The 23,459-nt window shown below is 47.9% G+C and overlaps 1 protein-coding gene across 1 annotated transcript in view; it reads right to left on the bottom strand.

Moving 5' to 3' along the window:
• SH3BGRL (SH3 domain binding glutamate rich protein like) overlaps positions 1–20,023 on the bottom strand; it is a 58,237-nt gene extending 38,214 nt beyond the window's left edge. Inside the window, exon 1 of the mRNA XM_060249938.1 lies at positions 19,746–20,023. Coding sequence (XP_060105921.1) covers positions 19,746–19,790 — 45 coding nt within the window. The 5' untranslated portion in view covers positions 19,791–20,023. The remainder of the gene's footprint in view (positions 1–19,745) is intronic.
• Between the last annotated feature and the right edge of the window lie 3,436 nt (positions 20,024–23,459).

Here is a 23,459-nt window from a genome sequence, read left to right as displayed (position 1 = left end):
TGGATTTATATTCTGCTCTCCACTCAGAGTCTCAGAGCAGCTCACAATCTCTGTTATCTTCCTCCCCCACAACAGACACCCTGTGAGGTGGGTGGGGCCGAGAGGGCTCTCACAGCAGCTGCCCTTTCAAGGACAATGCCTGCGATAGCCATGGCTGACCCAAGGCCATTCCAGCAGCTGCAAGTGAAGGAGTGGGGAATCAAACCCAGTTCTCCCAGATAAGAGTCCATGCATTTAACCACTACACGAAACTGACTCTCAAAGAAGATCCGCTTGGGCTCAAACCACCAGCTTCTGTCTGCTGTGCAGGAACACGATCAGATTTCAAAACCCTGCCTTCCAGCGGCCTTCCACGCTTTTTTTTTTTAAAGCACAAACCGCCACCCAAATCATCACAGTCATAACCCCAATTACTGCCTTTCAGGAGAAAGAGAGCTCTTGGCAGCCTCTGAAATCAGGCGCAAACAATGTTTGACTTTGACACGCCTATGAAAACGGCATTTGTCTGGTCCAAAGTAAACATGGACAAAGCCTCCCCAATGGCCGGAGGGCCGGCTTGTAGCTGGGGTTATCCATTAACTGCTGCAGTTCAGCAATGGGAGATGAACACAGCCACATATTGTCTTAGCTGAGTGGTAGCCCCACCGTGGAATTTGGACTCTGCCTGCCAGATGCTTCATTTCCCTCTTGCTTTTAAAGCACTCAGTCATGGCAACCAAGGCACTCTCTAAAGCTCTGGGGTTAAAGCTTGAAGGCAGCCAGGGAGGGAGGGACAGTGGCTCAGTGGTAGAGCATCTGCTTGGGAAGCAGAAGGTCCCAGGTTCAATCCCTGGCATCTCCAAAAAAGGGTCCAGGCAAATAGGTGTGTAAAACCTCAGCTTGAGACCCTGGAGAGCTGCTGCCAGTCTGAGAAGACAATACTGACTTTGATGGACCAAGGGTCTGATTCAGTATAAGGCAGCTTCATATGTTCAAGCCCAAATGCACAGCAGTGTCCAAAACTATACCCATTCTGCGGCTGTAACACAAGAGTCCAAAAACCTGGAGTAAGCACAGACCTTAGTAGCCTGAGAACCCCAAGTTTCATCGATGGTGCAGCCTCATTTGGTGTACTGTGTACAATTCTGGTCACCACACCTCAAAAAAGATATTATAGCATTGGGAAAAAGTACAGAAAAGGGCAACTAGAATGATTGAAGGGTTGGAACACTTTCCCTATGAAGAAAGGTTAAAACTCTAGGGGATCTTTAGCTTGGAGAAACGTTGACTGCGGGGTGGCATGATAGAGGTTTACAAGATTATGCATGAGATAGAGAAGGTAGAGAAAGAAGTATTTTTCTCCCTTTCTCACAATACAAGAACTCGGGGGCATTCAATGAAATTGCTGAGCAGTCGGGTTACAACTGATAAAAGGAAGTATTTCTTCACCCAAAGGGTGATTAACATGTGGAATTCACTGCCACAGGAGGCGGTGGCGGCTACAAGCATAGACAGCTTCAAGAGGGGATTGGATAAGCAGAGGTCCATCAGTGGTTATTAGCCACAGCTTATTGTTGGAACTCTCTGTCTGGGGCAGTGATGCTCTGTATTCTTGTGCTTAGGTAGGGGGGCACAGTGGAAGGGCTTCTAGCCCCAGTGGTGAACCTCCTGATGACACTTTGGTTTTTTGGCCACTGTGTGACAGAGTGTTGGATTGGATGGGCCATTGGCTGGATCCAACATGGCTTCTCTTATGTTCATTGTAGGCCACATGGCAAAACCCAATGAAAATACTACCCAGTACCTATGACACCAGAAGCTTAGCTACTGAATTTTAGACCAGAGAACACAGCTGTCTGGTTTCCAATTTTAGAATTCCTACAAGAAAGATCTGTGACACCTACGGTTATAGAAGCTCTTCGTTTATGGTAAATGTATGCAGTTATCTACTTGTAAAAATAAGTCTGACACCAGTGACTTGGAAAAGTATTTATTTGTTAATACTGTTAAATAATGCACAAGTTTGTATTGCTACATAACAAAACGTCCAATAAAAAATTATTGGGAAAAAAGAAAATACCACACAGTACCGTCTGTACCTCATCCACTCATGCGCTAGCTGCTTTGTCCCCAGCAGATACATCAACCTCAGAACAGGCAAGGATTCCAGACCACAAGTGCGATTGCTTGTGTGCCCACCTCAACAATCACCCCCTCCCCCGGTGTCTTTACTCTCGGCAGCCATATGCATTCGGTACACTCTCCTCCTCAAGGCCCCCAGCTTTTTCTCATGGATCTGGAATATTCTTCTAAGCAGATGCTCCCAGACACATGGGAAGAGAATAGTGAGGGTCAGGGCTTTTATTGTAGAAAAAGCCCAGCAGGGACTCATTTGCATATCAGACCACACCTCCTGACATCACCATTGAGAGACAGTTTGGTGTAGTGGTTAAGTGTGCGGACTCTTATCTGGGAGAACCGGGTTTGATTCCCCACTCCTCCACTTGCAGCTGCTGGAGTGGCCTTGGGTCAGCCATAGCTCTGGCAGAGGTTGTCCTTGGAAGGGCAGCTGCTGTGAGAGCCCTCTCCAGCCCCACCCACCTCACAGGGTGTGAGGGGAGACGATATTTATTTTATTTATTTATTCGGGATTTGTATCCCGCCCTTCCCAGGAGTGGCTCAGGGCGGCTTCCAACAATAACAATTTAACAATTTAAATATAAACAATTAAATACTTCACATTTAAACATTAAAACCAATACATTTCAATTCATAAAAACAGTGCAGCTTAAAACCAATAACATATCACTTTATATAAACAGATGGCAGGCCAGTTACGTCAAGTTCCATCCCGGCTAGGTGTAAGCTAGCCGGAAGAGGGTCGTCTTACAGGCCCTGCGGAATTGAGCCAAGTCCCGCAGGGCCCTCACCTCTTCCGGCAGCTGATTCCACCAAGTGGGGGCCATAACGGAGAAAGCCCTATCTCGAGTGACTTTCAGGCGGGCTTCTTTTGGCCCGGGGATAGAGAGGAGATTTTGTGTTCCTGACCTCAGTGCTCTCTGGGGAACGTATGGGGAGAGACGGTCCCTCAGGTAGGCAGGTCCCAGGCCATATAGGGCTTTAAAGGTAATAACCAGCACCTTGTACCGGACTCGATACATCACTGGAAGCCAGTGCAGAGTCCGAAGACCCGGCCGAATGTGTCCCCACTTTGGGAGACCCAATAACAGCCGGGCCGCGGCATTCTGCACCAGCTGCAGCTTTCGAGTCCGGGACAGGGGCAGCCCCATGTAGAGGGCATTGCAGTAGTCCAACCTCGAGGTGACCGTAGCATGGATCACTGTTGCTAGGTCGTCGCGCTCCAGGAAGGGGGCCAGCTGCCTTGCCCGCCTAAGATGAAAAAATGCGGACTTGGCAGCGGCTGCTATCTGAGCCTCCATCTTTAAGGAAGGCTCCAACAGCACCCCCAAGCTCCTGACTCTGTCCGCCGCCATCAGCGGCGCACCGTCAAAAGCTGGCAGGGGGATCCCCCCCCCCGGGCCGCGGCGACCCAAGCAAAGGACCTCTGTCTTCGTAGGATTTAGCTTCAGCCCACTCAGTCTGAGCCACTCAGCCACGGCCTGTAATGCCCGGTCCAGATTTTCCGGGGCGCAGACCGGCCGGCCGTCCATCAGCAGATAGAGCTGGGTGTCATCAGCATACTGGTGACACCCCAGCCCATACCTTCGGGCTATCTGGGCAAGAGGCCGCATATAGATATTGAATAACATCGGGGAGAGAACCGCCCCCTGGGGCACACCACAATCAAGTGTGCGCCTCTGGGATAGCTCCCCCCCTACTGCGACCTTTTGTCCCCGACCTTCCAGGAAAGAGGAAAGCCACTGTAAGGCCAACCCCTGAATCCCCGCGTCGGCGAGGCGGCACGTCAGTAGCCGATGGTCGACCGTGTCGAACGCCGCCGACAGGTCTAACAACATCAGCACCGCCGAGCCACCCCGATCCAGATGCCGTTGAAGGTCATCTACTAGGGCGACCAACACTGTCTTCGTCCCGTGTCCCGGGCGGAAGCCGGACTGAAATGGGTCAAGGATGGAAGCGTCCTCCAGGAAATTCTGTAATTGCATCGCCACTGCCCTCTCAATAAGTTTACCCAAAAAGGGCAAATTAGAAACCGGCCGATAATGTGCCAATTGGGCCGGATCTAAAGATGGTTTTTTTAGGAGGGGACGGACCACAGCCTCTTTGAGTGGCGTTGGAAAGTGCCCTTCCGTTAGGGATCTATTTATGATATCCCGCACAGGATATCTAAGATCCCCCTGGCAAGATTTAATAAGCCAGGAAGGGCATGGGTCCAATTTACAAGTTGTTGGGCGATATAGGAGATTGTAAGCCGCTCTGAGTCTCTGTTTCAGAGAGAAGGGCAGGGTATAAACTTGAAGTCTTCTTCTGTTTCACACAGGGCTTTTTTGTAGAAAAAGCCCAGCAGGGGGCTCATTTGCATATTAGGCCACACACCCCTGGCGCCAAGCCAGCTGGAACTCCATTCCTGTGCATTCCTGCTCAAAAAAAAAAGCCCTGGTGAGGGTATTTATTTATTGTTAAAGCAAGCTGATTCTACCTTGGCCCATGACCGGCCAGAACAAATCCCAACAAATGTTCGTAATTTATAAAACAGCAGAATTCATATTTGTGGGGAGGGTACCGAGTTGTGTCCCCCTCCCCTATTTTTAAAAAGTGCAATACACACACCTCTTTGTCTACAGAAAGTTACACAAATCCATCCAAATGAGAGACGGCAACTCACAGACTGCATTGTTTGGGGGGAGGGGGGAGGAGACAGAAAAACAAGCGTACCTTGTTTGGAGGGGAAATATTATTCAATGGCTTCCAGACCTTGGCAGGCTGTCAAAGACAAACGGGAAGTCAAGAATCTCCCTCATCCAGGCCAAATGTTTTGTCGCACTCACACAGTATCCAGCCCTGTGCGCTCATCTGCAAAACCAGTCAGTTCTCGTAAATGCCCATGAGAGAATTCAAATAAGAGGAGGTTGCCAGAAAAAGTATTCGAACTATATATTAGCCGAACCAAAGGATAAGAGAAATTCTATTGCCTCCAGATGTAAGAAAAAAAAAGCAATGGAGTTCTCACTTTGACACCGAGAGAACTCTACCTTTCTGTGTTATACCTCTGAGGATGCCGGTCACAGCTGCTGGCGAAACGTCAGGTACTATTATGCCAAGACCATGGCCATACAGCCCAGAAAATCTACAACTAAGGAGTTCTGACTTCCTGGTCCAACTAAAGGGCTGAGCCATGGGGAGAGATGCATCTCAATGAGCAGAACTTATGCCTTGAGGGCATAAGGGCCCCATGGTGCAGAGTGGTAAAGCTGCAGTACTGCAGTCCTAAGCTCTACTCATGACCTGGTAAAATGAGTACCCAGCTTGCTGGGGGGGTAAGTGTAGATGACTGGGGAAGGCAATAGGAAGGAAAGGAAAGGTCCCCTGTGCAAGCATCAGACGTTTCCAACTCGGGTGACGTTGCTTTCACAACGTTTTCATGGCAGACTTTTTACGGGGTGGTTTGCCATTGCCTTCCCCAGTCATCTACGCTTTCCCCCCAGCAAGCTGGGTACTCATTTTACCGACCTCGGAAGGATGGAAGGCTGAGTCAATCTCAAGCCGGCTACCTAAAAACCCAGCTTCCGCCGGAGATCAAACTCAAGTCGTAAGCAGAGCTTAGGACTGCAGTACTGCAGCTTTAACACTCTGTGGCACGGGGCTCTTAGGCAATGGCAAACCACCCCTTAAAGAATTTGCCATGAAAACATTGTGAAAGCAACGTCACCCCAGAGTCAGAAATGACTGGTGCTTACACAGGGGACTACCTTTACCTTTTTATGCCTTGATGGCAGAAAGCACCAGGTTCAACCAGTAGCATCTCTGGCAGCAGGCTTGGTGAGGCGAGCCTTTCTTTGCCTATTTGACAATATTATGTGGTACATTTTATGCCATCCACCTTCCAAGGAACTCAGAGTGGCATTCATCATTTCCCTGCCTTCCGTCTTATCCTCACAACAACCCTGTGAGGTAGATAAGGCTGAGAGCGTGTGACTGGTCCAAGGTCACCCAGCAAGTTTCCATGGCAGAGCGGTGATTTGAACCTGAATCTCCCACACCCAAGTCCAACACTCTTGTGGTGGGCTCTCCTTCCCTGGAGGTTTTTAAACAGAGGCTAGATGGCCATCCTATGATGCAGATCCTGTGAATTTAGGGGGAGGTATTTGTGAGTTTCCTGCATTGTGCAGGGAGTTGGACTAAGTGACCCTGGAGGTCCCTTCCAACTCTATGATTCTGATTCCATAATTCTAACCACTACACTGCTCTCAGTTAATAATAATAATAATAATAACTTTTATTTCTATCTCGCCCTCCCCGCCTAGGCGGCTCAGGGCGGCTAACAACAACTTACATGTTAACATAAATAATAAAACTTTGAATTTAACAATTAAAATTAAACATATAAAAACCAGTCAGTTAAGTTAAAATACATAATTTACGTTACACTATATATATATAAATATATCTGGCAGCAATAAAACTGTTATGGCGCTGGTTCTGCCAGTTTAGATAATCTTATAGATGGCGGTTCTTTGTACCAGGCAACTCAGCAGTCAGTGTCATTATAGGCTTGTCTAAAAAGGGCGGTCTTGCAGGCCCTGCGGAACTGGTCGAGGTTCCGCAGGGCCCGCACTTCCTCCGGAAGCTGGTTCCACAGTGCAGGTGCCGCAACTGAAAAGGCCCGTACTCTGGTGTTTTGGAGTTAGTAGACCGATGGGCATCTTCATGGGCATCTTCATAAGATGCAGGTAGGGAAAGTTGCTTTCTCTTTCTCTGTTTCTTTCCACTGTTTGCTGGATTCATAACAGCTGGTCTTATTAGGACCCTTGACTGATTCTTCCTCCTCTTTAATAGGTTCAGGTTATACCTGTTCTACCAGCTATCAAAGGGAGAAAGATGAAGGACTTTTAAGAGGAGGCCTATTAAAGATTTTGTTTGTTTTAAGCAGAGATAACACTTTGACCATGAGATCTAGAAACATTATCAGCCTTTGAAAATCTCCACATCCATTACACAGGTCAGCGAGCAACCGTATCAGTTTCTACACAGCCCTGAGTTTAATTACCATCGCATTGATACAGAGATCTGTGAGATGGCATTTAAGCACACTGGATTTCACCGCAGTAGTTCATTTCTTGGCAAATTTAAAACCACCAGGCATCTGAAAAGAATGATTTCTCCCCCAACGCTGGTTGCTACGCCTCTCCGTGTTGTTTGCCAATTTCTGAGCAATGGATGCTTTCAGTAATAATGGTACCGTGTTGACCAAACCCATACGTTTAGCTATATGACTGAGTTACAGAAATAGCTGAAGAGGATGAAGAGGAAGTATTATGGAGGAACGCTACAACCTCACAATGAGCCCATCGTTAAGGGAGGGCCAACAACTCAATGGCAGGTTACACACAGAAGGCCGCGGATGTAATTCTTAGCAACATCTATTGAAAAAACACTGAAAAGATCTTTCTCTGCCTGAGACTAATCCAAATAGACAATACCAAATGAGATGACTCAGCCTTGTGGTTTGGAGTAAGAATGCTTCGTACAGTAACAGGCACTCTCTAAAACAGCAAAAGCTCCTTACCTGTCTGACCTTTAAAGGAAATCTGCTCCAGGCAGGATGAGGTCTGGCCTTAAAAAGTGTTGCGAAAACAAGAAGTGACCAATGCCCCACCCAGTGTCAAAAAGAAAGGCAGCCTTAGCGCTGAAAAAATTCTGACCTTGGCAAGAAGCTTATTGACAAGAGTGTGTGCCAAATTCCCTGAGCCGCACATTCAATATTAATATAATCATTGTTTGCTGGAATTTTGGAGCCTTTAATGCCATTTCATTGTGCTGAATGCTCGTCCAAAAAGAGCAAAATACCCCAGAGGTCCATGCCTACTGCGCAGGAACACAAAGAACAAAAATCAAAATTAAAAAGCACATTGCTAGTAGCGGGCAGAGTTCAAATGGGCCAAGACTATTCCTAAACGTAACTGCAATGGGAGCAAAGCAGGAGTCAAGTTGCACCTTTAAGACCAACAAAGTTTTATTCAGAATGTAAGCTTTCGTGTGCTCTAAGCACACTTCATCAGACAATAGGATGGAATGGCCAACAGTCCTAAACAGAGAGAAAAGTGGGCAGTGAATTAGAATGCAAAATCATGGGAAAAGGGGCACACAAACTTGTTGCCACAATGGCTTTAAGTCTGGGTTGTTTAGTTTGCACCCTGTAGTTTTCCGTACACTTTGCTCAATCACTGAATGGCACTTTGCACTGCTCAAAGAGAGACTTTGAGGGTTATATACAAACATCAGCAGCATTCTAGTTGGGCAGTGTCAGGGAAAAAAAAGTATCTAGTGCAGGAAAAGGGTATCTGTTCTAAATGCCAGCAAAGCACAGCCTGAGCAACTGCCCCATGCAAGATCCTTTCCAGATATTTCAAACAAGCCCTGTTCGCTGAACGTGGAAGTGGCTGGCCATACTTGTTGGCAGCATCTGAAGCAACCAAAGATGATGGAGGTTTTTTGCTTTTTCCCAGCTATCTAACAGACTGGACAAAATCTTAAGCTGCCCAAGTGATCTGTGTATGAAATTCATTTCACCATTAATAAATACATCAACAGAGAAGCAGGAAAACAAAAGCTATTTTTAAAGGCACACACTGTTCCAACTGTCCCATTAATTTTACTCATAAGAAAATAAGAAGAACCCTGTTGGAGCATATCTAATCCGGCATCCTGTCTCACATAGTAGCCAACCAGTTCCTCTAGAGCAGTGTTTCCCAAAGTGGGCAATATTGCCCCCCGGGGGGGCGCTGGAACAATCCAGGGGGGCGGTATTATCCTTGGGTGCAATTGGAGGGTGGTGAGTAAAAATAAGGGGGCGGTGGAAGCATAAAGGAAGAAGAGAAGAGGGTGGTAGGTGTCAAAACATCACGTTTCTGGGAGGTATCCAGAATTTCTAATTTAGAGGAAAATTCCCATTAAAAAAAATAGAGGGTTCCTTTTTGTCTGCTACTTAATGCAAATTCACCCAATTAGACTGGTAATGAGGACCAGAACTCCTTCCACTTAAAATATAAGAAGGATGCAGTTTATTTACAAGACAGAATAAAAAAATAGAGGTGTACAGATAAACAAGAAACACAGAAACAAAAAACCTTACTAGCTATCCTAGCCAATACTTGCTACAGCTAGCAGCTTCTCAAGGTTGCTTGCAGTTTCTCTTTCAAGTTAGAGACTGCAGGGCTGCTAGTTTGTTGGAACTGAATCTATTTGAAAGATAAGTGGATGAGCAAGACTGAGAAGCAGGACTTAACTGACCACAACGTTTTGCAAGCCAGAACTAATTGGTGAATTGAACTCAAGACTGCCTATTGCTTTTCCTGTTTACTGCTACATGCATATTTTATCTTCATTGGTTTTGTGCATTGTTCTATATAATGTAAGTGATGCATTGTATACTACATTTCAATTGCTGTTACCTGCCCTGAGCCCACTTGCAGGGATGGTGGGATAATAATTATAAAGAAATTTCAAAAATTCTCTGTGTATGCAAATGTTACTATGGTTGATTTTATAAAATAATTTTAGAATTTCAAGCTTCAAAGTGTCTTCTTTACAACATCTTTGTTTACCCTGTGTGCAAATATGTCACTGCATCTTTTAGTCCACTTCTTGAAGGTAGAGTTCCAAGGGGGCGCGGAGTAATTTTTTTTCTGAAAAGGGGGCGTTAGGTCAAATAAGTTTGGGAACCTCTGCTCTAAAGGGCCAACAACACTGATGGGAGGGCCGGCTGCCCCTGATGTTGCCTCCTGGCTCTGGGATTCAGAGGCTTAGTGCCTCTGCACGTGGAGACTTCCCCTCAGTCACCGTGGCTAGTAGCTACTGACAGATTAATGGAGAATAAGTCTGTCAGTGTAAAATAGTATTTTCTTTTGTCCATCCTGAACCTACTGCCCATCAGCTTCACTGGACAACCTCAAGTTCCAGGATTTGGAAGAGGGAAAGAAATTTCTCCTTGTCAACCCACTCCACCCCATCTGTGTTTTTATAAACCCCTATCATATTCTCCCCTTAGGTTGCCCTCCTCGGTACTTTTTCCAGCTCTTAAATGCCCTTTTGGGGGTATGGTGACCAGAACGGTACACATTTTATTTATTAAAAAACCAATTCCCTTGTGAAGGAGGGGTTTGTGGGGGGACAGTCTACAAATTTTGACTTAGCTAATCAGCCACTGATTAACTGCAGACACCAAACCCATTCCACAGTCTGCTGACACATACAAAAAGTTTGCAGCAGGTGGGTGGGATGGGAGATAGGGTCTTTCTAATACTTCCTGACCAGAAGTGGACAAGGAAAGAGGCTCCAGTAGAACTCCGACACTGCATGTCACATGTTCCAAAGCAGGGGTGTAGAACTCATTTGTTATAAGGGCCAGATCTGAGAGAAATGAGACCTTGACAAGCTGGGCCATGTGTGTCATAAAACGTAATGCCAGGAAGCAGGGATATAAACTTTAAAACGGACAGAGACATACACAATTAAAGATTTTGTATCTCTCCTGTGTGATTGAGGGAACTGGGCAAAGGAAGCTCTGGCTCTTTCTTTCCCTCCCCAGGGGATGGGGAGGGGGCAGAGCCTCAGCCAACAGAAGGAAAAGAGGCTTGGCTCAGTAGCTCTGCTGCACGACTGAGAGAACCTGGCAAAACAAGATCTCTCCTCCCCAAGGGAGGAGCCTCAGTCATTGGGAAAAAACAGAGGCTTTGCTCTGTAGCTCCTGTGCAATTGAGCAAGCCTGCAAAGCAAGCAGTGACATAGAAGGAAGCAAGAGAGAGGAAGAAGAAAGCAGACTTGCTCGCGGGCCTGATAGGAACTCTCCGGGGGCCTGATATGGCTCCCATGCCACACGTTTGACACCCCTGTTCCAGAAAGTCAGGAGCAGCAAGAGAAGGACGACAACAGCCAAAGAAGAGAAGACAATTCAGGTGGCACATTTTTGGGGTTTTTTGATACCTGGCTGCCTCTCCTCCCTGGGGAACTTCCAAACGGAGAAGGGTAATCTTATGACACAACAGGGAATTCATCCAAAACATTATTTATTCGGCAAGAAACTCTCCAAGATTTTGAGTCGGTGCGAGCCTCGGTGAGGTCATTCACAGTTATTTACGCGTTGCCATCAATACAGGCAACACTTTATGAATTAACCAAGCAAAGCTGGATTCTGATCCCAGAGAAAATCCATCTCAATTTGGGTGTGACGGAAGCGGAGATGAAGACATCAAGGAAAGCACAGGAGAGGGACTGCTACAGCAAGGGCAATCACACACTTAAGCTTCGTTTCAGCTGGGGCAGGACTGAGGGCCTTTCGCCAAAAATCTTTGCTGGAGTGGATGTTTTGTGCGTTTTTTTGGAAGAAGAGGTGCAGAAAGAAGCCTTTCCCTCCTCCATTTCTACCTGTCCTTTTATTAGGAGCTATTTGTCCTGAGAAAAGACAGCCACATTTTGACCGAGGAGGTCACTTCCTCAGGACACTCCTGAAGTGGCACCCTCTGTTCAACGCAGACACCGGCTAAGTTTGTCACTGCAGCCAACTGTTAAAATAGCCTGCCAGCAACCACCTCCGGCAACAACCGTGACACAGATTTCCGCTTTATCGTGTTTTCTGCATGCATTATTGAATAGAGCCGTCAGGTGACAGATTCAGGAGCCCTTCAGATGCACAACCCCAGTTCTATGAGTGTGTGTGGGGTGAGCAGAGCGTCCTATCTGTACAAAGTGTTTGCTTGGCTGAAATGATCCCTCCACACCCACACAACTTTACATGTGGCAGGCAGATAGTTTGGAATCCACACCCCTTTGCCAAGGCGATTCTACAGAAGAGACCTCTATGACAGAGCTCCACCCACATGTTGCCCCATGCATTTGGGATGAAGATGATGATGATGATGCAGAAGATGATGATATTGGATTTATATCCCTCCCTCTACTCTGATTCTTGGAGTCTCAGAGAGGCCCACAATCTCCTTGACCTTCCTTCCCCACAACAGACACCCTGTGAGGTGGGTGGGGCTGAGAGGAGGAGGAGAAGAAGAAGAAGAAGAAAAAGAAGACTGCAAATTTATACCCCGCCCTTCCCTTTGACCTTTTAAGGGCAACTCTGCAAGAGCTATGGCTGACCCAAGGCCACTCCAGCAGCTGCAAGTGGAGGAGTGGGGAATCAAACCTGGTTCTCCCAGATAAGAGTCTGCACACTTAACCACTACACCAAACTGGTTCTCAATAACATCAAGTAGGCGCCTGTGGGATGAGTTCTTTTAGACAATGAGATGTGCAGCCCATTTGGCAAATTTCGGCAGCTGCAGTGGAATAATATAGCATTTGAATACCACCACCACCCCCCACACACACATAATTATTTGGATGACAGACACAACCACCCCAGCTCTCTCCCCACCCCCGGAGGTGTTTCCTTTACATCCTTCCCTGCCAAACGGATTGGTCAATATTCTCTGTGGTTACGAAGCAGCACAATCCGCATGGAACTGGATCATCTTAAACACATCAGTTTAGACATGGTATTCCAACATCACCACTCTTTTGGCAAGATGCTCAAACTGCAAAAACTGCAAGTGTATTTATGCAAGGGAAGAAGGCAGCTCATTGCATGAGCGGAAACCACTTCTCTCTGTGAGTGAACACCCCAGCAGAGTTTTGAAACACATGGGAGTTCCTATGCAGCTTTTTCAGAAAGGGCTACCAGCAAAGACAGGAAGATTCTGAGCAAAGTCGAACAGCCTGCTTTTGAATAAATTGGCTCTGTCAAAAGAGAGAGAAGGCTGTGCAATTTAAGAGCATTTCCCTTTGGTTACTTTTCTCGCACCTCATTATAAACTACAGCAAGGTTATCCACACAACAGTCACTCTTTCTCTCTCTTTTTTCTTAAGCTAAGGAATTTATGCCTTTGGCACACATACCAAACATAAGGTCCATTTAATTATACTAACAATAGCCAGTCATTGTGTATAATCAGTAAGCTAGTGTGAAATATAGGGGCTCCTCAGGGATAATTACATGGGGCAAGGAGAAAAATACACCCTCTGCCCCCCCCCCCCCGAAATAACTGACCAGAAACGCCAAGAGCCACAATTCTGTCCTCCTATTCTGCCCTCCTCGCCCCCCCAAAAATCTTGGTTTTTATTCACTGGCACATTTCAGTTGAAAAACCAAAGCCTTTACAGAAAAGCAGTTGAGAGAGCCATGAAGAATGTTCACCTTTTTTAAAAAGGGGTAAGACCAGCTGCATGGGATCAATTTTGGATCAGGAGTACAGTGTGGGGAGAGCAGAGGCCTGATTTTTCTCTATCCCTCCTTACATGGTATCACCAGTTGAAACAGACTGTTATTAGCTTAGGAGAAAGAAACAAAAAAAACAAGGGGGGGGGGGGGACAGTGTGATAGTGTAGCAGTTTGGGGCAGTGGTTAAGTGTGCAGACTTTTATGTGGGAGAACCGGGTTTGATTCCCCACTCCTCACTTTCAGCTGCTGGAATGGCCTTGGGTCAGTCACAGCTCTCGCAGAGCTGTCCTTGAAAGGGCAGCTTCTGTGAGAGCTCTTTCAGCCCCACCTACCTCCCAGGGTGCCTGTTGTGGGGGGGGGGAGGGGAAAGGAGATTGTGAGCTGCTCTGAGATTCGGAGTGGAGGGCGGGATATAAATACAATATCATCTTCCTCCTCCTCTGAGCATGTGCAGAATACCTCCTCCTTGAGTATCCACCCCAAAATTTGTGCTTCCTGAGTCTAGGGGCAAAGCATCCAGGGAAGAAACACATTTCAACCCCACTGTCTTTTTTGGGGGGAGCAAGGACTTCACTTGGACTTCTCAAGCATTTACCCAGGATGTACATTTCTATTTAATCCATGTTTGGTTTGGCTTAAATGCCACAAACCACACAGATCAGCTTGGAGGTGCATTTTTTTTTTAAAAAAAGCAGGGACTTAAAATATACTCCAAGCAAACCACAGACCATGTCTGCAGGTCTTGCAAGAACTTATGAAGCCTTTCTTTCTGTGTGGCAGTGGGTTCTCTGCAGGAATGGCGTTTCCTGTCTGTGGTGGGCATTTTTGCCAGCTTCCCCCCACCCGCTCCATTTCCTCACAACACTGCCCCCTTGGGGCCACCAGCCCAAGGGAGCATGATGGGGGAGGGGGTAAGGAAGGCTGCAGCAACTGCAGAAAGTTGCCTTCCTCTAGAGTCTAGTCAGACTCCACTCCTGCTGCTTGAGAGCCACTGTACGCATGACTCCTCCTTATTGGCTCTGAGTATGTCTTAGCAGCCCAGATCCAAAATCCAGTGGTCTGGATTCAAATTAGACACTTTAACTCAATGCCAATTTGAAATCCAGATTTTGTCTCTTTATTGAAAGCGACCGTGTGTGTGTGTGTGTGTGTGTGTGTGTGTGTGTGTGTGTGTGAGAGAGAGAGAGGGGGGGGGGAGGGGGCAGAGAGAGAGAGAAAACACACAAAGCAGTGACAGAAAGAGTGAAAGAAAAAGAACAAAGGAAAGAAAGAGAGAGAGAATATATCAAGCTGGGGAAGAAGAACTGAAGAAAAATCTTTTAACTGTAAAAAAAGGTAAAGATAGTCCCCTGTGCAAGCACCAGTCGTTTTAGACTCTGGGGGTGACGTTGCTTTCACAACGTTCTCACGGCAGACTTTTTATGGGGTGGTTTGCCATTGCCTTCCTCAGTCATCTACACTTCCCCCCCAGCAAGCTGGGGACTAATTTTACAAACCTCGGAAGGATGGACGGCTGAGCCAACCTGGACCAGCTTCTGCTGGGATCGAGCTCAGGTGGTGAGCAGAGGGCTCCGACTGCAGCTGTACCACTCTGTGCCGCTCCCCATTTTTCCATACTAAAGGCAAGCACCTGTCTGCATATCTCTGTACATTCTCTCTCCTCCCCATACTGCTCTGAACTTCCTTCAAACAGGGAGGGCAAGAAATCTGAACTTGCCCCACCCCCTTTTCAAAACTTGAAATTTGCCACATTCAGCTAAGTCTTCAACGCAGCTTCTGAACTGGGCCCCAGCTCAGTGATACTGCCCAGGCTTTGCATGTTTAAGCCCCTCCTCCATCACAAATATTCAGCATTTCCAGTTAAAAGGCCTCTGGCCCAAGAGTTAGGAAGTTCCTCTATGATTCTGGATCACCGCAGGCTAGAGTCTCTTTAATACAATAAAGGTTGTCCTCAAGTTTGGTGCAACACCATTTCCATTGGAAAGTTCTGGCCTGCGCCAGGATATCTCCCCACTTAGGATGAAGCTGCTATTGTCTTTGTTTCCCTCCCCACCCGACAAGCAACATTGGATAGGAAAATTACTATTAAAACAGACACCTGGTTGCTCAACTGCAAAAAATTGGCATGGAATACCTCAGGAGCCTAAAAACAGATGAGAGAACAGCAAACACCTCAAGAACATCAAAAAGGTAAAAGGGCTGCATGAAAATAGACTCCCAATGGTAACGTAAGAAACCAAAAAAGCAAAGGGCAACTGATGTATCCTTGCTTGTGCTTCAATGAAGAGTGTCAGATGACGTGCAAAATCATGTTCCCACTTACAGTGAAACAGTTATAGGAGAAGATTAAAAAAGCAAATATGCAAAAGACTAAAGCAGGGGTGTCAAACTCATTTGCTATGAGGGCCAACTCTGACATAAATGAGACCTTGTCAAGTCAAGCCGGGCCATATGTGTACCTTTTTAAGATCAGGTTTTAAAAAAAACGCTTAAAACATTAGCACTCATTTGTCTTAAAGGCACTTTCTTTGTATCTCTCCCATGGGATCCACGGAACTGGGCAAATAAAGCTCTGGCTCTTTCCTTCCTTCCCCAGGGGACCAGGGGGGGGAGGAGCCTCAGCCAATGGAAGAGAGGCTTGGCTTGGTAGCTCTGCTGTGCGACTGAGAGAGCCTGGCAATGCACGCTCTCCCTCCCCCCCCCACCCCTTCCTCCCAAGGGAGGACCTTCAACCAATGGAGAAAATAGAGGTTTTGTTCTGTAGCTCCTATGTGATTGAGCAAAGCAAGCTGTTATGCAGAAGGAAGCAGATGACAGCCAGTTGTTTGGGGGCCTGATAGGAGCTCTCCAGGGGCCTGGTTCGGCCCCCGGGCTGCATGTTTGACACCCCTGACCTAAAGGGTTTTTATGAATCGCTCCATTTCTACTCCAGCCATCCTGTAAGGCATGCAAGGTGGCTTGCATGGGATCTCAAAAGAACAGACCTGTTGGATCAGACCAGTGGTTCAGCTTCCTGTCTCATGCAGGAGCCAACCTGGAGATCCAACAACATGGCATAAAAGCTGAGGCCTTCCCCCTTATGTGGCCTCTTGGCACTGCGATTCAGACACTGACTGCCTCTGAACGTGGAGACAGATTCAGGTGAGTAGTAGCCATGTTGGTCTGAAGAAGAAGATATTGGATTTATATCCCGCCCTCCACTCCGAAGAGTCTCAGAGCGGCTCACAATCTCCTTTACCTTCCTCCCCCACAACAGACACCCTGTGAGGTAGATGAAGATATTGGATTTATATCCCACCCTCCACTCCCAAGAGTCTCAGAGCGGCTCACAATCTCCTTTACCTTCCTCCCCCACAACAGACACCCTGTGAGGTAGGTGGGGCTCAGAGGGCTCTCACATCAGCTGCCCTTTCAAGGACAGCCTCTGCCAGAGCTATGGCTGACCCAAGGCCATTCCAGCAGCTAAAAATGGAATCAAATCCGGTTCTCGCAGCTAAGAGTCCGCACACTTAACCACTACACCAAACGGGCTCTGTTGTTCTGAAGCAACAGAACAAAGTTTGAGTCCAGTGGCACCTTCCACAAAAGCTTATACCCAGCATTAAACTTTGCGGGTCTTAACGGTGCCACTGGACTCAAACTTTGTTCTGATCAAAGAGGTTCCCTTTAGCTGTCATGCCTAGTAGTCACTGATAGACCTATCCTCCATGAATCTACGCCTGTGGCTATCGTGCCAGGCTGTCTACGCCTGTGGCTATCGTGCCAGTGAATTTCACATTTGAATCACTCTCCACGTAAAGAAGCATTTCCTCTTGTCCATTCTGAATCTCCTAACACAACTCTGCAAGGGAGGCCAGGCAATAGCCCGCCCCTTTCCTAAGACCGCCCTCTAGGCTTCCTGTCCAAGCAGGACTCTGAGCGGGATCAAAACTGGCATCCTATCAACTCCAAGAAGCTGCCTACTCCAGTTTGCACAGGACTGCTACAAACAGGCCCTAAAACGGGTTTCTTCCCCTTCCCAGCAGTCCAATTTCCTCCCCAGCTAAACTTCAGCGCTTTCACTGATTCCACACCTGGCTGCCAGCCAATGCTCTGGCGTAGATGACATCACTCTGTTTCTGAAGTTACCCCGACCTGTGCCTAGGCAGCACCAGAACAGAAGATGGCCTGGGAACTTAGTCTAGGCAGTTCTGAGCTCTCTGGAAGAAGGGGTGATGCACAAGCGAGCATTAAGATACACACACAAACACAGGACTGGAAGGAGGGGTGATGCATGAGCAAGCATTAAGAAAGATATGCAAAAAGGGGGCGGGAGGGGGAAGAATCTGGAAGCTGAAAGACAAAAGTCCAGGAGGAGGAGGAATTGGCCATTCCAACAGCTGTAAGTGGAGGAGCAGGGAATCCAACTGGGTTCACCCAGATAAGAGTCCATGCACTTAACCACTACACCAAACTGGCTCTCAAAAGGAGAAGCACTTCTGTATTTTTAATCTGAGCATTCCCATGTAGCACAGTGGTCAGAGTGCTGGACTAGGACCTGGGGAGACACAGGTTCAAATCTCCACTTTGCCCTGGAGGTTCGCTGGGTGATCTTGGGCCAGTCCCTACCTCAGTCTGACTTATCTCCCAGGATTGTTATGAGAAAGGGTAGCCTTTGCATATTAGGCCACACACCCACCGATGTAGCCAATCCTCCAAGAGTTTACAAAAAAAGAACCTTGTAAGCTCTTGGAGGATTGGCTACATCAGGAGCTCCTGCTAGAATTCCACCCTTATGAGAATTGGAGCCGAGGAGAGGAGAATGAACTGAGGTGCTGGCAGCTGACAAAGGGAGCTTTGACTCTCAAAAGTTTCGACCCTCAAACTCTTGTTGGTCTCTTAAGGTTCCCCTGGATTCGAATCCAGCTGCTCCCCTAAAGACCAACAAACCTGCCCTCTGACACTGAACAGCTTTAGGTCCCCAAGGAGGAGAAAGGTAGAAGATAATTGAAATAACTAAAACTGACCACGTTTTCTGAGAGAGTGAGAATGATACAGCATTTGCATTTTTCTCTAGACGCCCTCTCCCCCTAAATCCAAAACCACATTACTCAGAGGTAAGGCAATGAACTCTGTACATGCTCAATACCACCAAGGTCCCATTCACAGAGCTCCAGCAAAGGAGGGTCAGCGGCTGAGGCTTGGCAGCTTCTCCAGTGCCCCAAACCCCTTTTTCAATCCCCTTCCAGCTCTCAGTAAAAACTTTTGGAGTGATGCAATTGGTATTTAATGGGTTTGTCTCACAGGTGAGTGCACACAGGGCTGCAGCCAATACCAGCAGCTGCTGATGCATAGGCGGGCGGAAATTTTACTTACCAGTGTAATCCCCTAGCGAGCAAAATAATAACAATACTCTTCTCCCCCCTCCCGCAACATGCACAATTAACATTTGCAAAGAGACTGCAGAGCTGAGCCGGGGCTCAAAACGACATCGTCCTCCCTTCCTCCACAACCCCCCAAGTCTTTATTAGTAGAAAGTACAAGAGTCCAGTAGCATCTGAAAGACGCAACAGTCCCAATTTTAGCTGTGAGGTGCGACTCAGAAAACCTCCTCCCCTGCCACCAGCTTGGGGTCCGTCTTTCAGGCGCCCCTGGAACTCTTGCACTTTTTTTCCTGCTGCTGCAGACAGACAGACCCCGGCGACCCACATCCAAGTCTTCGCTGTGAGTGATACCCCAGCCAATCCCGCTAGGGTTGCCAATCCCCAGGTGGGAGCAGGGGATCCCCCGGTTTGGAGGCCCTCCCCCCACCTTCAGGGTCATCAGAAAGCGCGGAGGGGAAGGAAATGTCTGCGGGGCACTCCATTATTCCCTATGGAGACCGATTCCCATGATGGAGAAAATGATCCATGGGTATCTGTGGCTCGGGAGGGAAGGCCGGTTTTTGAGGTAGAGGCACCTAATTTTCAGCCTAGCATCCAGTGCCTTTCCTCCAAACACTTCCCAAGTTCCGAAAGGATGGGACCGGGGAGTCTAATTCTATGAGCCCCCAAAGAAGGCACCCCTATCCTTCATTATTTCCAATGGAGGGAAGGCACTTTGAAGGTCCCTTGAAATGTGATGGCCGGACCTCCCTTTGGAGTTCAATGATGCTTGCCACACCCTTGCTCCTGGCCCCACCCCCCAAAGTCTCCTGGCTCCACCCCCCAAAGTCCCCGGCTAGTTTTTGAACTGGACCTGGCAACCCCCCTGCCCCCTCGCCAGAACTTTCCCGGGGAAACTCTGAGCGCCGCCCCTAACGCGGGCGCTTGGGCGAGGACCCCGCGCTGCCGCTGGCGCACAAAGGGGAGAGGAAGCCGCCCCTCTGCCGCCTGCTCTTTACCTTCGTCGAGCCGGAGGAAGAAGCGATGTAGACTTTGATGACCATCCTGGGAGCGGAGCGGGCCGGCTGGGGCTTCCTTGCTCAGCTGAGGCAAGTGGCCGAACTGGGCAACGCGAAAGAGGCGAGCGCGCAAAGGCGAGGGAATCCACTCCGTGCGCCCCGCCTCCTGCTCTCCGACTCCGGGCTGCTGGCGAGCTGAGAAGCCGCTCGTTCGCTCGCAAGCCCGGAAGAAGCCGCGGGAGGAGCCCTCCGCCCACCCGCCATCGATCCAATCCCCATCCAAAGGGCGGGCGGCGCCTCGCCATTGGCCACGCCAGCGGTGCTCTCCGCGCAGGCAGGAGGGAGAGAGAGAAAAAGGGAGGAAGGAAGAAAAGCTTCTTTGTTCTGGCGCAATGGGCCTCTTTCCCCACCAGGTCCTGGGAGGGGGTGGCCCCGCTAAACCGGGCGCGCTTACGACACCCTTATTCCTTAGGCAGGGGGCGTATGCGCCTTTCTTTAGGGAGTCAGCCCCTTGGAGCGATGAGAGAGTGGCGCTCGGCGAAGGCCATCTAGCCGGGCAAGGGGGTGTGGAGTCGAACATGCAGTTCCGGAGCCGAATCAGGCCCGCGAACAACCGGCTGTCCTCTGCTTCCTTCTCCCTCTCTCCTGCTTCCTTCTGCATCACAGCTAGCTTTGCAAGGCTTGCTTAATTGCACAGGAGCTACAGAGCAAAACCTCTCTTTTCTCCATTGGCTGAGGCTCCTCACTTGGGGAGGAATAGCTTGCTTTGCCAGGCTCTCTCAGTTGCACAGCAGAGCTACTGAGCCAAGCCTCTCTTCCTTCTGTTGGCTGAGGCTCCTCTCCCCCCCCCTCCCCCGGAGAAGGAAGGAAAGAGACAGAGCTTCCTTTGCCCAGTTCCCTGGATCCCATGGGAGAAATACAAAGAAAGCATCTTTATGACTAATGAATGCTAACATTTTCAGCATGTTTTAAGTTTTAAAATATATGTGTGTGTTTGTGTTCTTTATAAAATTTATATCTCTGCTACCTAATCTTAAATAGGTGCACACATGGCTGGGCCCAACCCAACATGGTCCCGCCCAATAAGGTCTAATTTATGTCAGATCTGGCCCTCATAACAAATGAGTTCAACACCCCTGATCTAGGGAGCTCAAAGGTAGAATCAGAGCTTGAATCCAGGGCCTTGCCTGTTGGATTGCTCAGCTTCTGAAGCAATGTGTTCGGGTTAGGCAGCTGTATGGGGCTTTGGGGTGCATTTTATCTGGGGTAGTCGTTGCAACAGTCCCGTGAGGCAGGACAGTATTTTCCTCCTCCTAATTGCAGAGGGGGCATTGAGGTTGGGAAAGTGGGTTTCTTTGAGGCCACCTACAGAGGGTTGCCAGCCTCCAGGTACGGACTGGAGATCTCCCGCTTTTACAGCTGATCTCCAGCTGGCAGAGATCAGCTCCCCTGGAGAAATGGCTGCTTTAGAGGGTGGACTCTAGGGCATTGTACCACGCTGAAGGCCCTCTCCTCCACAAACCCTGCCCCTCCTGGATACACCCCCAAAGTCTCCAGGTATTTTCCAACACAGACCTGACAACCCTAGATTACACATAAATTCCCCCTGCTTTGGGGGGGGGGGGTGGAGTGTGTGCTGTTATACCCTGCTGAGGCCCCTCCCCTCCCCAATCCCTGGCTTCCCCAGGCTCCACCTCCCAATTTTCCTAACCTGGAGTTGGCAACCCTCCACCTAGTCAGGTTATGGCAGAACTGGGGTCGGCTGCATCCCATAGGACTCTGTGTTGTGCCTGTATTCTGTTTAGGATAGAAGCAAACAGCTGACTTCTTCCCTGACCCAGAAAGCCTTTCATCAGATTTCAGAAGCTAAGCGAGGCTGGAATATCAGGGCCGCTATACAGAGGCAGGCAATGACCAACCACCTCTGAATGTCACTTGCCTTGAAAACCCTACAGCAGGGGTGGCCAACGGTAGCTCTCCAGGTGTTTTTTTTGCCTACAATTCCCATCAGCCCCAGCCAGCATGGCCAATGGCTGGGGCTGATGGGAGTTGTAGGCAAAAAACATCTGGAGAGCTACTGTTGGCCACTCCTGCCCTACAGGGTTTCCAGAAGTCTCCTGCAATGTGATCGTCCCCCCCCCCCAAAAAAAACTTTGGCCTCTTCAGGCTCCACCCCAAAGCCTCCAGGAATTCTCCAGCTTAGAACTGACAACTCAACCAGTACTGGGGACCTTTTAACTGGAGAAGCTCAGGCCTTTTGCGCCCAAACTCCTTCCTTGTAAAGTGAACTAAATGAGGTGTCTCTTCACACTCTCAGATGGTTTCCCCTTCTACCACCAGGCCCTGCTTGTGGTCTTAAAAACTGCTTTTATCAGTATGCAGAAATTCAGCCTATAAACCCATTCCTGGAATAGGATGCTGGAAAAACCTTCACCAGGTGAATTTCTCCTTGTCTTGCAGCTGCTATGGCCCAGGCACCCAGCCAGGAAAAAAAGCCCTTGTTGTTAACGAGGTACAGAAGGTAAATGAGAGCCGTTTTTAATAGGACAATACTCCTCAGCTGTTGGGCTATATTTAAAAAAAGAACTATATAAAGAAGGAAAAATAGGCAAATCTTTTTCTGGAAGCTTTTGAGAAGGAGCTATCAGACCATCAAGGCTGATCGTAGATGAGTATCACTAAATCTCCTTTGGACTATGGTCAAGACTTGGATTTCAATTTTCAATCTAGTTTCCAACTTCCTTGTTCGTACACTTCCTGACTTAAGCACGGATACCAAGAGGCTCCAGGGGCGGATTAACCATTAAGCAGACTAAACACATGCTTAGTCAAAGGGGGCACCACAAAGTTGGGAAAAGGGTGAAAAGAAAAAAAAAACTTGATAAAACTAGTGCAAATTGATCATGGTGCACCCTAGGGTTATCTTCCATTTTTTGTTGGCGAGGTGCAGTGTCATAGGCTATGCTTAAAAGTAAAATGCGTGTTTTTAAAAGTAAAATGATGGAGCCAAATTCAGTCATGACAGTCATTTCAATGACCCTCACTTCCCCTTTTTAATTTCAGCCCCATGTAAACATCAAAAATGAAAGCATGTTGTAAAAAGCATGTTGTAGTTTTTACAGGCTGTAAAACTAAAAAATTCTGCGCTTTTTTGGAAATTAACAAAGATTGGGGGGTTTAAAATAGCCTCTCCCCTGGACATGTTTATTCCGGCGGAAACATGGACTGTTTTCTTCCAGAATTTATATGATAACAATGTCCAACCCTCTTTTCCAGGTAACATAGAGAACTTCTCTCAGTGGCCACCAGTTAGTACGCAAGAAATAAAAGCCCATATAATGCAACTGGAAAATAGGAAGGCTCCAGGTATAGATGGCATACCAGCTGAGATGCTTAAAGAGAATGTAAATTGGTGGGCACAATTTCTGGCATCTTTTTTCACTTATGTTAATCAAACAGACCGAATCCCAAAGCAGTGGGGGACAGCTATAGTTGTCCCTATTTTTAAAAAAGGCAATCGAAATAATCCCGCCAATTATAGGCCCATAAGTCTTTTAAATATAATAAGTAAGATCTATACAAGACATCTTTTAGAAAAACTAGAAATATGGATGGAACAAGAAGAAATTATTCCCCTGGAACAGGCTGGATTTAGGAAAGAAAGGTCGACAATCGAGCACTGCCTGATATTGCAACAGCTAATTGGGAAGTACT

The sequence above is a fragment of the Heteronotia binoei genome, chromosome 11 (assembly GCF_032191835.1).
Source record: "Heteronotia binoei isolate CCM8104 ecotype False Entrance Well chromosome 11, APGP_CSIRO_Hbin_v1, whole genome shotgun sequence".
Taxonomy (NCBI): domain Eukaryota; kingdom Metazoa; phylum Chordata; class Lepidosauria; order Squamata; family Gekkonidae; genus Heteronotia; species Heteronotia binoei.
The sequence above is the reverse complement of the archived record's forward strand: the minus strand, read 5'-3'. Positions and strand labels throughout refer to the sequence as shown.